At 48.3% G+C, this 12,294-nt stretch overlaps 1 protein-coding gene across 1 annotated transcript in view; it reads left to right on the forward strand.

The window, feature by feature from the left end:
- Nucleotides 1–1,333: 1,333 nt before the first annotated feature.
- PARD6G (par-6 family cell polarity regulator gamma) overlaps nt 1,334–12,294 on the forward strand; it is a 72,709-nt gene continuing 61,748 nt past the window's right edge. Inside the window, exon 1 of the mRNA XM_054818501.1 lies at nt 1,334–1,443. Within this exon, the coding sequence (XP_054674476.1) occupies nt 1,372–1,443 (72 nt within the window). The 5' untranslated portion in view covers nt 1,334–1,371. The remainder of the gene's footprint in view (nt 1,444–12,294) is intronic.

Genomic DNA, 12,294 nt, shown 5'->3' on the forward strand with positions numbered 1-12,294 from the left:
TCCTCCTACTTGGAGTCACATGAAAAGTAAATTAAGTTCTTTTTTGCCCCTAAATTCACGGGTATTCCCCGTCACTGCCATTGACACCTGCCCAGCAGGTCTGGAGAAGGGGAGATGGGTGATCTGTCACGTCTGCTAGGACTTTATGGTCCTTCTTTAGGTGCGCAGATGACCCTAGGAGATGTCGAGCGGTAGAAAACTGGTTTCACAGGTCTCTGCCTCATCCTCAGCTTCTTTCCATCCTGACTGATGTTTTGGGCAGGACCGTGTAGGAAAAAATACCACTCTCAGTGACTACAAGAAATTGACGGAAAGAAAAAGGTCTATTAGAATTATAAAGGTCCTTGGCAAAAGATGGAAAGAAAAAAGTTCCTTCGAGATTCTCAAATTAATAACCTACCTAATTAATGAGGGCTGCTAGCAGGGGGAGGCAGCCCACTGATTTATTTCAAGGAGGGAGCGGCGCAAACTCTCCTCCCAAACCTGATGAGACCTGATGTGGCCTCACATTAATGACCTGCAGCACTTCCCCGATCCCAACGCTCTGCACGAATAATCAGCGCTGCCCGGGCAGCTCGCGCGGGTCTCTGCGGCACGCAACGGGCACCTCCGAGCCCCCCTGCACCGGGGGGCACCGGGCGCATCACGGTCCGGCTGGTGCTCGGGGTGCACGTTCTGCATCGTTAAAGATTTTGGCAGCGGGACCACTCACCGCCTGTGAAACCGGGCAGGTGCACACGCCTGCCAAGCGCCGGGGCCCGACACCTCCCCAGAATAAAGCCATTTTATTGTGCGCCTGCACCGCTGCCAGCCTTTCGGGGCAACGGCCGCCCGAGCGGCCCCTGCAGCCCCAGCTTATCGCCCCTCCTCGGGGGGACGCGCACCGCCCTGGCTGCCCGCACTCGCTTTCAACCTCAGCGGAGGCAATTCCCGCAGCAATTCCCGCAGCAACTCCCGCGCCGCTGCTGCCCCCGGCCCCGCCGCGCCCTCGCAGCCGCGCACCGGGCGCACGCCCGCGACCGGGCCGGAGTCCCGCGGTCGTCGAGGGGGCGGGGCGCCGCCCGGCGGGGCGGGACCAAGCGGTGAGGGTGGGCGTGGCCGTGGGCGTGGCCTGCCGGCCCAGGCACCCGCCTGCCGCCAGCCGCGGGCGCGCGGCTGTTGGGATCCGGAGCGCGAGCCCAGCGGAGCGGCCGCTCTCATTGGCGCGCCGGGACAAAGTGGCCGGAGCGGAGCGGTAGCGGGGCGCCGCGTGCCGCCTGCCGCGCGCGGGGCGATCGGCTCGCGGGGGCGTCCCGGGGGCGCGCGGCCCGCGGCGGGCGGGCGGGAGGGAGGTGGCGGCGGCGGCGGCGAGAAGGCAGCGGGGCCGGGAAGATGAACCGGAGTTTCAACAAATCTCAGACTCTGCGGTATCTGGAGTGCAGCGCGGTGGAAGTGAAGAGTAAGGTGAGGAGAGCGCGGCGCGGCCTCGACCGGCGGCGGCCGGGTGCGTCCCTGCCCCGCCCGCTCCCGGTGGCTCTCCCGAAAATGAATGGAGTCCGCCCGCAGCACCCGGCACCCCCGTGTTGCCTTCCCCGCCCGGTGCTGCCAGAGCCGTGCCCCAGCCGCAGCCCGGAGAGCGCTGACGGGCTGGCGGCAGTTCGCGGAGAGGCGGGATCGTCGCTCCGGGCGCAGCTCCCGGCCTCGCCCCCGGCGAGCCGCCCCTGCCCGGCGTGAGGCGGCGGTGGCGGCGGCGCGACCCTTCCTCGCCCGCCCCCGGGGCGGTGGCGGCGGGGCCGGGGCGGGCGGGCGGGCGGGCGCCGGTGGCCCCGCGCCCGTCGCTCCCGCTCGATCTTTTGTTTCGCCGCGGGGACTTCGGCGCTAACTTTCTGGGGCAGCTCGGAAAGCGCCGGTCCCCTCGCCTGGCGGGAGGGCTGGGGCTCGGGCCGGGGGCGCCGGTGGGCGGGTGGGAGGCCGGAGGTGGTGCCGCCCCCGGGGCGCTCCTGCCCCCCACCCACCCCCCCGCAGCCGCAGGAGCATGCCGACCGGGTGCTTCGGCCATCTCCCGGGTGCTGGGTCGGGTCCCCCGGCGCGGTTTGGCAAGAGGAGGGGAGGACTGGGAGGCAGAAGGGCCGGATCCCCCCGGCCGGGGCTGGCAGCGCCGAAATCCTGCTGTAGATCCGAGTCGGAGAAGCCGGAGCGAGGCCTGTGGGGAGCTTCACCCTCCCGTGGCTGTTTTACCAGGTGTTACCCGGGGGTGCTGGCCCCGCCATGAGCCAGCCAGCTTTCGCACGCTTGTATTGTTGGGGAAGGAGTTGTGATCTGCAGGGCTGTCATGTGCAGAAATAGCTGTCTGCCGGAGCTTGGCTTCTTGAAATGATGATATCAGTTGGTTGTGGATATAGTTGGTCTTGCTGAGCTGTCTTCAAGAGGCTCTGGTCACTCTGGGTTGAATCAGCACATCAAAATTTTGCCTGCCACCTCTGTGTTCAAAAATAAGTAGTATTTAAGGAAAACTGAGAAATCTTCCCTGGAAGTCCATGTTTTATATACATATGACAGAAAAGGTGTAGGCAATGCATAGGTTGAAAAGAGTACAGAGTAAGGTTAGCATGCCCTGGGATTGCACACAGCCCTGATCACCTGTTTAGATGGTATTGGAGGCGATATCTTTGAGACTTTGTGCTCAGTGCTCCCCATTTTTGTCCCTTGCTGCTGTTAGTATTTGCATTTAGATCAAACAGCCTCGAGCAACGCATAGACCTGAGGATGGTGGAATGGCTTCAGTGGGAGAACTAGCTTAATGTACAAGGGATTCTCCAATCCTTTCTAAATGAAATACAGCCCTCAACCTACATTTCCTAACGTCCTGTTGCCACTTGAAGGGGCTCAGCTGGCCTGGAAAATTCCATCCTGCTTCCATTGCTGGAAAGTTTTGGTTTAGTTTGTACTGGTTCTAAGGTGTAACCCACCCACAACACTCATTGTGGGCCCCAAATGCTCCAGACCCTGTTTTCTAGTTACTGAGTTACATCCCATGCACTGTATGAGCTTCAAACTAAAACCTTGACCACGGAGAAGAAATTTTAAGCTTCATCCTCTCTCTTCTGCTTTAATATTGCCATAGCTTGAGTTTGTTCTATTAACAATTAGAAAGCAACTTTATAATGAACACCTTATAGCCTCCTTTACAGCCGCAGGAGTCCTGTAAGCGAATCCTACATAGTTGTATAGACACAGAGTGATTTAGGGAGGTTGTAAGTGCACGAATGACTGCGGACTTTGGGAGAGAAGGAAAATAAACTTGTGTGGGTGGGATGGGTTTACTGGAGGTCTTCTGTAGCTCAGAGTTGTCACTGGTGATGGCCTAGAAGTTACTTTAGAGAACTGTACTGCATTGCAAGGAAACTTGAAATAGAGGCTAAATTCAGAATATCCTGCTGAGGGCCTACACCCAGTGAGGATCAATTAACGTGCAGCGTGGGTCAGTGGAAGCTGTGCTGTTGAATTTCCTGGTGCTGGTGGGGTTGTACTGTTAATGTGACTTGTGCACAGTAACATCTAAACTGTTTATGCAGCAGGTTGTTGACAAACGAAGGTTAGTACTGACATTGCAATAGTGTTTTCTTTTGTCTGTAAAGCTCGTAGGTTCCCTCTCACAGAGTTACTCTTCAATAGTCAGAAGCAGATCCAGTGAAAAGCTCTGGCCAATGGTACCTGGCAAGGTACTGTATAAAGACCTTATACCTCTTGTTAAAACATGGTAATCTTGTAGGGTGGGCTATGATGCTGTCTGTCTTGTCCCTGTGGTTCACTGGGTTGTGAGCCACAACCCAGTGCGATCATCTAGAAGTACGGATTTTATTTTTTTTTTTAATTGGGTGGACTATCTAAGGCCAGGGAAACAAAAAGAGTCAATAATGCTGCTTTTGGTAGCCGTACATAGTCAGCCTTTTAAACATTTAGTTGCCTGTGTTTTGTAAGTATGAGGCCTGTCTGGACCTGCCTGAGAACTTGAAAGTTGAGTCTGAGAACTCATGATTTTGCACCTATCGCCTGAGAGCGCAGGCTGCCAGGTGAGCGGAGGTGGGTGCAGCTCAGCCTCTGCGCCGGGGCATGCTGCTGGCCGGGGATCAAGGGATTCTCAGGTGGCTTTTCAAAGGCTGGGGAAGTGGTGGGCCGTGGGCAGGTGGAATCCCTTTTAGCAGAGGAGCTGGGTGTGAGAGAGCGTTGCTTTTACACAACAGCGTGAAATAGCTTTTCTCCTTCTCTGAAGATTGAGTTGGACGTGGAGGAGCTCTGGAAAAAATAGCTGTGGGGAGTCGGATGGGTGATAGTCTGTGAATGTTGGGTTTTTGATAGGCCTGCCTCTGTTATGATAACCAGGTGGTTCCTTCCTTAAGGATAAACCACCATCCAGCTGGTGTGTTGCATTAGTCATGATTCAGAAATGGCTCCTGTGAAAACTGACCAAGGTTTTTGTGGATTTTCTGAGTTTCTTTCCTTTTCTCCAAAAGGAAGTTCTTGCAAGTTGCTTTGTGCCTTTGATTATTGGAAGGGGAGAGTTTGTCAGATCCTTAGTACCATATTGGATAGGACACTTCTCTGGCATCCTTAAGTTTTAAGATTCCTGATGTGTGTCAGAGGATTATTTAAAAGAAAAAAAAAAAAGGGGGAGGAGGGAGCATCTTGGTGGCTGAACTCACTCCAGTTTTTCAACATCCTTCTTGTGCTGAAGGTCCAAAACCTGCAGACGGTATTCTTTCCTTGTCCAGTAGACACGTGAGCTTTGTGGTTGATCAGATTTCAGCTGCTCTAAACCAGCCTGTACCTTCCCTGGACCTAGCCTGACCCACCACCCCCGCTGGGAACATGGCCCAGAAGTGTGCTCCGGCTCCCGATGCTTGTGTCCATGGATATTTTAATGCCTTGTGACTATGCGGTGGGAACATTCGCAGTGAGACGTTCTCTGGCTACATATCTTTGCAGAAGGATGAGCTTTGTGATGCTGTGTCATACCCCTTGGTGTACATCAGGTTGGTCTTTCTCCGGGCAAATGCATGGTGCTGCAGAAGCCTCTCGGTTCACTGTGTTGTGGCAAATAGTGAAGGGGAAAGCATCAGCACCTCTGTTTTCAGACTTGGCAATGATGGTAATTGCTGTATTCCTGTGCTTTAAGAAGTCCTCTTCCTTTGGGCTCCATGCTTCCTCCCTTCCTCTGTCTCGTCCCCCGAGAGCTGGCCTCATAATCAAAACACTTAAAAGCTTATTGCTAGATAGGAAAGCAGAAGGATAAAGAGAAATCTGCTTAGAAATTGGCACATGTTGTAGGAAAATATTAATTGAATTGTAATTACACCTTATCTGTCTTCTCCCGTCTTTCACGACAGAATACGTTAGAAGCTCAGTTCTTATCTAGGTGTTGTCTGTGTAGGTTAGGATTAATGTTTCAGCCCTTTTAGACAGGATCTGAAAACGCATTATCTTGCTGGCTTAAAACAACTGTGTATTCTCATGTGTCTAGTACTCGCTGGCTCCTTTCCCGCCTCGGGTGACAAGTGAAGTATCTGTCCCCTCTGAAGAAATTCCCTCTAATCTCTGACAAAGGTTTCCAGATGACCCTTTCTCTCCCTTTTCTCCCTTTTACCAAGAGCTCCAGTGCCTGTGATGTGTGGGGCTTTTTTTTGTTTGTTTTGTTAAGAATCCTGCCTGTGGCCATGAGATCCCAAACCTATTTTTCATTTTCTCTCCTTAGCTTAACAGAGAAGTTGCAGGCCTTTGTCCCCATGAGTGTAAGCCTACAGAAGAACAAATACTTTTAAAATGGGAATTCCTACATTAATGGTGAGACTTCTCAAATAGGAGGGTAGCTATCAGCCCAAGTGTATATTTCTTTTCCAGTCACTTGGATATGCTGGATTAGTAGAGGTCTAAGATTGCCTCAGGCCTTTAAATGGTAGCCCTTTGAATTGTTTGTGAAAGTGTGAGGATTTTTTTTTTGCTTTGAAAACTGACAGTTTTATGTTTCTGGCTTAAAAGCAGCAGAAAACTGTTTTTCTGCTACTATATGATTTCCTGCAAGCTGTATATATAAGTAAGAATTCATTTTCATGTTTTCAAAAGTGGCTAAATGCGCTAGTAGTTCCCCTAAAAACAGTCCTTTGGAAAAAACCCTTGTCGTTGCTGAACCCTCACAGACGATGGAACATTTGATAATGGCTGAGGATTATAAAAGCGCAGCTACCTGACTCAAGTGCTGACTGTGACACTTCTGCCTTATTAATAGTGTCATGTCTTCTTGCATTACAAACTGATTTACAAATCAGTTAGTTAACAATAATGTGACTAACATCCTACTATAAACAAACCCATTAAGATAAATATATCCAGTTAACTATAACCATATTTTTTTTCTCTCTTCTCCCATCCTGTTTTGACTTTGTTCCAGTAAATGTTTGTGTTCAGATGGATGCCGCAAATGGATTTTTAATAAATTTTCAATCATATTCTGATGTGTCCAAAGTATAGACATGGTACTGTTATGCTCCTCAAAAACAGAGTGCATGTTTGGGATGGGCTGGCTATGCTCTGTGCTCTTACAAAGTTGCTAGCAGGTAAAATGATGTGTTTTGGTCTGGGGCAAGCGTCGAAGTCGATGCTTCCGCAAGCCTGCTCAACTGCTAGATAGATGGAATATCCAAACAGCTTGTGAGTGGTTTGTCCTGCTTGTGCGTCAACTCCTCAGGAGGACTGTACCTGTGCTTGGTATGTAAAAATAGCTGTTTTAAAACTTTCACATCTTTTTTTCCCTTCCTTCTCCTCCAAAGTTGCTGATACTGCTCAGACACCTTAGCAGAATTACACGTCCACGTGACTGTTCAGCTATTACAGTATATGTGCACACATTGTGTATTTGAAAGGTATAAAGTATAACATCAAGCAGTGTTATAACTGTAGCAATAGCAGTATGAGCAAACTTGCTTTTACCAGCCCTCTGTAAAGAGATTTTAAAGCTCTGGTTCTTCTCCGTCTGGTGTTAACTGAGAGAGGTCTACCAATTGTGTTTTCCAGTCTTCTGTACTTTGATTTCACTCTAACCCTGAAGCCTTACAGGCCTTCTGAAGTTTTAAGAAATGTTTTCCATGTGTAGTGCACTTCAAAATCGATCAAAAAGCATCACTTTTAAACCTACAGGATGTTAAAACAGACTTTATGCCTGCTTTAAGTTTTTAAGCAGTACTTTAGATTCTTCCAAGTTAAGGTCATACTTGTCATACCTAGAATAAAACTAAAATGAGTGCAGTGAAAAGCCCTGTAACCAGCTGATTTAACTTCTGGTTTTGAGCTTCAAAACATATTTGATTATATGCAAACCAAATGTGGCACAGACTCAGAAAACCACAGTGCTTCCCCCTCTCAAATGAAGACAGTATGCCACAGCAACTTGAGACAATCTGCATTGTTGCAAAATGTGTCAAGAGAAAGAGACTGTAAATGTTGATCTTGTAAGAAATCTTGTCTCTGTTCCTTTCCCTCCCAGTTTGCTGAGCTTCTGACAGCAGGTATTGTGTTTATTCTGATAGGCTAAACAGCATCTACTAAACTCCTGGTTCCTCTGTTATTACAAATCTTTGTTTTTCATAGTAGGATGACTTTCTGAAGTGTGTCATACCTAGTAAACTTCTGTCTGTCTTTAAATGGTCGAGTGACTTGAGAGAAAGTGACCACAGCTTAACAAGTTACCGTGCAGCAGCTGAGCCACAGCAGCTGGTCCTGTGCATGCCTCCTGCCCTTCACAGAGGCCAAACTTTTCAGCTGAAAAGGAGTTGCGCAGACAAGTCATTTTGTGATAGTTCTGTTCAGGTGACAGCTGCAATAAGCACCAGCACGATGTGACTATCTTCTCTGACCTATGCTCTGGCACTATGTGAGCAGTAGCGCCTGTAGGAGATACAGGGAGGACTGGGACACGTGCTTCGCAGAGCATGGGATGGAGGAGGATGTGATCTGGTGGTAGGTCTCAGGTCCTGCGTAACAACAAAAGAAAAAGTCAAAATCTAGTTACTGAAAGGTGGTAGTTCCTCTGACAATGTTCCCAAAGTTAGTATGCTGTTACAGGCTTGGGTACTAGTTGCGCTAATGGATGGGTCAATAGCCCAACCATGCATTGACCAGAAGGCTAGGGCTGCTAACTTGTGTTTCAGCACCTCCCATACTCTTTTATTCTTAATCCTGCCTCCAGGTTCTCACCTTTGCTTGCATAACCATTTTTAGCCTAGTAACTTGGGAATTTCTAATCTGCTTAAAACTTTGTCCAGCCAGTCTGTCTTACGTGAGTAGTCTTCTGAATTTTAGTCTCGCCACAGCGAAACAGTCCTAAAGGCCACTGAACAATGGACCTTTAATTTGCTGAGGTGCTCTTTAAAGTTGAGAAGTTGTTTACAGCCAAATAAGAAAGGAATGTCTCCCGTGTGAGGTTAAAATACCTGCGGAGGCTCCGTCTGGCAGGCTGCAGGACTAGCCGCCTCCAAGGAGTTCTTCAGGGATGCAATTAATAGTGCTTTCCTCAGTACTCCCTTATCATTCCCTTTGTAAGAGACTTTGCGTGCACTTAATCTGAGCTTTTAGTAACCAAGAAACACTCCTCCAAGGATTGCTTGCTTGCCCCTAATTACCTTTACAACACAGGCCAGAAGTTAAAGATGAAATATACCTTTGGAGACGTTCCCTCCCTCTAAGGGAAGGCAAAATCTCCCAGTGCAGAGGTAGTCCTGTTCCCATTGGAAATTCCTGAAGTTAATTGAGGCAGAAATGTCTGAATGTCTGGGGCAGGGTGTGGTGCACCAGCCCCAGGGCCACCCGGCCTGGGGCCATCCCTCCTGCTTCTGCCCTGCACAGCTGTTCCCAGTCCCCGTCAGGTCTGGCTAGGTGTGTGTGTGCACGTCTGTGTGCATTGCATTACTTCTCTGCAGCTTTTGTTGGCCCTAAGCTTGTGGGGAAACCTCTGGCAGAAACTAAAAGGATCTTAAATAAGTTTGCAACCAGCCAGAGCCCTTACTGGTTACAGATGTCTTGTAACCATGCAGATACCTCTTAGTAAATGTTCAGAAAATGGTTTGCTCTTGCTAGAGACCTGTACTAGTGCAGACTGCCTTTCTGCAGAAAGCTAGGCTCACAGATTTGTCTGCTATTGGCAGTGTTGACCAGACCTCCTGAATCAGTGGTCCTTTGTCCCTCTGGGTGACATGGTGCTGAATGTCCCTTTCCTGCTTGTGCTGATGGTGACATGCTATGGATGCACGCATCCCGTGCTGGTGTTGTGCTAAAGCTGTGTGGTGCAATGCTGTGTATGGTGCTCAGTGTTCCCTTGAAAATACAGGACCGGCTTGGTCTACATCCTTTGCAAAAACAGACTGGTTTGTTCCCAGAGATGTAGAGGACTGGAAGAAAAAAGGAAGAGATTTGTTTTTGGAAAGGTAGACCAACCACCACTTAAGGCAAAGATTTACTTTAAAGGCTTTGCTGCAAATGATTGTTTCTTGAAGGAGAACAGCACTGCGGGTTTAAATATCAAGAACTGAGGCAGTGAGGAAGGCTGGCACTGTGTGCTGCTTGGAGGCAGCACTGAGAGAGATGGTAGGGAAAAAGCAGCTACGTGGGTGAACTGATAGGAGAGGAGCTACTGGAGCAGGGGTGGCAAAGAAAGGGATGATGAAGTCAGAAGAACAGGCTGGGAAAATAGCTCTTGTGGACAGCTATTTTCACAAACTACCACCAACTAAGAAATAGTTGGGTGGTAGTGAGGCAAAACAGTATTTAGGAAAGCCAGGGAAAAGTACAGAGCAGCAGTCAAGGCCAAGTCCAGCTGTGCAGATGAGTAGCTGAATGGTGTCTATGGATTTAAGATACTGGGCAGAAAAGATCTGGATAATTAACACTTTAATACATGCAACTGCCTGGACGAAGGGTGGTACTGGGGTTAGAGGTGCTGGGGAAGGTTCTTGTGCCCAATAATGAAGAAAGAAGGTAGTTGAAGCAGGGAGAAGGGTAAGCTTAGCTTTAAGTTGCCCTTGAGCTGGCAGCTGAGCATCTGTGAAGAGATCCGTAAGAGATTGCATGGGAGGTGTGTCTCACGAACAGAAGTTGATCTGAGAGTGATGGGGACAGAGAGAGAAGCTGAACTTGTCTTCTGAGTAGATCCAGAAGAAAGTGTTGTCATGGACTGAGCCTCACAGACTGCTGGAGAGGGTTGGAGGGGTTGTAAAGGCTGTTCTTCAAATGAAGAGCAGAGACATGAAGGATTGTGTCCAAGAAGCATGCAAAAGAAGTGGAAACACTGGGTTTCTTTTGGGGGGAGAAACTATTCTAAGAATTGAAGATATTAAAGCATGGCTGTGTTTTTTTAATGGGGGAGTGAAAGGGGAGAATACAAGGGAGAAGGGTAGAAGTATGGCACAATGCCAATCAGGAAAAAAGTTTGGGGGAGAAGGTAGTGAAATTGTCTGTGGTGGGGTTCCTATGAAGGGCAAATAGAAGAGTGGCTGTCTTGCTCTTGTGACTGTCTCTTGGAAGAAATAGCAAGGGGTGAGCAGGGGACTGAGCAGAACACAAAATCCCACACTTCCCAGCAGCCTGACCATTAGGATGGAGCAGAGCTGCTTTGGGGCAGGCGGTTGAAGAGGAGAAGAGAGAACTTGTTGCAGAGAACATCTCCTTGGTTAGTGGCATCCTGCCACTAGTGACAACCGCTATGAGACTGGGAGCAGAGCAAGAGACTGCTGGGTGTGCAGAGGAATACATGGCTGGGGGAGAAAAAGCGAACAGAGAAACACTGACATGAATGTGACAGCAGAGCCCAGATGAAGTCAGCACAGAACCATTTACATTCAGTCTTCCCTCCTCTTTCTTGGCCTCTGCTCCTTCTCACTGATAAAGCAGGCCTTTAGGTCTTCCTCATTTTGAAAATTTCGCAGGTAAGCAGAAATTAGAGTCTATGCAAGGATGAGAGTGTTTGTTTTTCTTTCTGTTCCTGATTTTTACTTTGTGGGAGAAGTAGGTGGCTAACATAATTCATGTTTATTGCTAAATGTTGCTCTTTGATGTTTTCTTATTACAATAGCCTGAACTCAAAGCCAGCAATAAACTAGAGGGATGGCACCTCATAAACATAGGGCTTCATTTTTGACCCTGTAAACTTTTCAAAACTTAAAATTTAAAGGAAAAAAACCCCTAGGTCTCCCTTGCTTAGAAATAGCTCTTCCATTTCATTTCACAGAATAGCAGCCCTCCAAGTAAACAAACCTCAAAATCCTGCTCCCTCCTCTCCTCTGACCTCTCGCCCTCACTAGCCAGAAAAAAAAAAAAAGGCAGTTGATTGCTTTTGGTCAGCCTGTGTAAGTTTTGGCCAACTAGCTGTGACTTTCTTCTTCTTTAACACAACTTTTATCAGAACACTTTGCTTTCTCTTTTTTGCTTATTTTTCATTGCATCTGTTTTTCCTCAGGGTTCCTGCTTGATGGATTGATGATGCATTTTGTTGGATGCTTTTTGTCATCTAGCTGCAGACAAGTATAGTGGCTGCCTGATACTTTGGAGGATCTTGGGACTGAGCTTACTCTTAGTGAAACAAAATGTGCAGTTCTTTCTAGGTTTTTTTTTTTTAGTCATAATTAGCTCTGTCAGACTAAATTCTTTTTAAGTTCCCTTAGACCCTCCTGTCCTCTGACTTCTGCATAGTAGATGTAGTATTTGCATTAGATAAATAGGTCAGAATCATTTACTTCATTATGGAAAACTAATCTGCTTGTTACACTGTTTGATAAACTAACAGTTTAATACAGTATTGTTCTGGCACAGACTCTGCTGGCAGACACCCCTCCTTGTGTCCCTTTCTGTGAAGGGATATACTAACGATGAACTTTGTTTGTAGCTTAGAAAAGCAGATAGTCATCTTGGCTATCTGTGCAAAGTTCTCAGAATTTGTAGTTTCTGGAAGATACACGGTGGATGTTATCTTGAAATCGTAGCTGAATACAATGCAGAGCACCAGTCTCCAAGCTGTGTGGTATTGCAAAACCTATTATTACTGCGATACTCTCTATCAGCCTCATTAGGGATGATGAATGAACCGTCACTGCTGAAGCATTTTTTCCCCTCTTCTGAAAAGACCCGCTGACAATGGTTGCTGCCTGTGTATATGCACGGGGTGAATTAATCAGCTAAACTACTACTACAGTGATACTAACCTTTAAAAAAACCCCAACAACATACCACCATCCGCATTATCTGCTTAAATCGCTTTTGAAGAGACTCCTCCCT

This window comes from Grus americana, chromosome 2 (genome assembly GCF_028858705.1).
Source record: "Grus americana isolate bGruAme1 chromosome 2, bGruAme1.mat, whole genome shotgun sequence".
NCBI classification, from domain to species: domain Eukaryota; kingdom Metazoa; phylum Chordata; class Aves; order Gruiformes; family Gruidae; genus Grus; species Grus americana.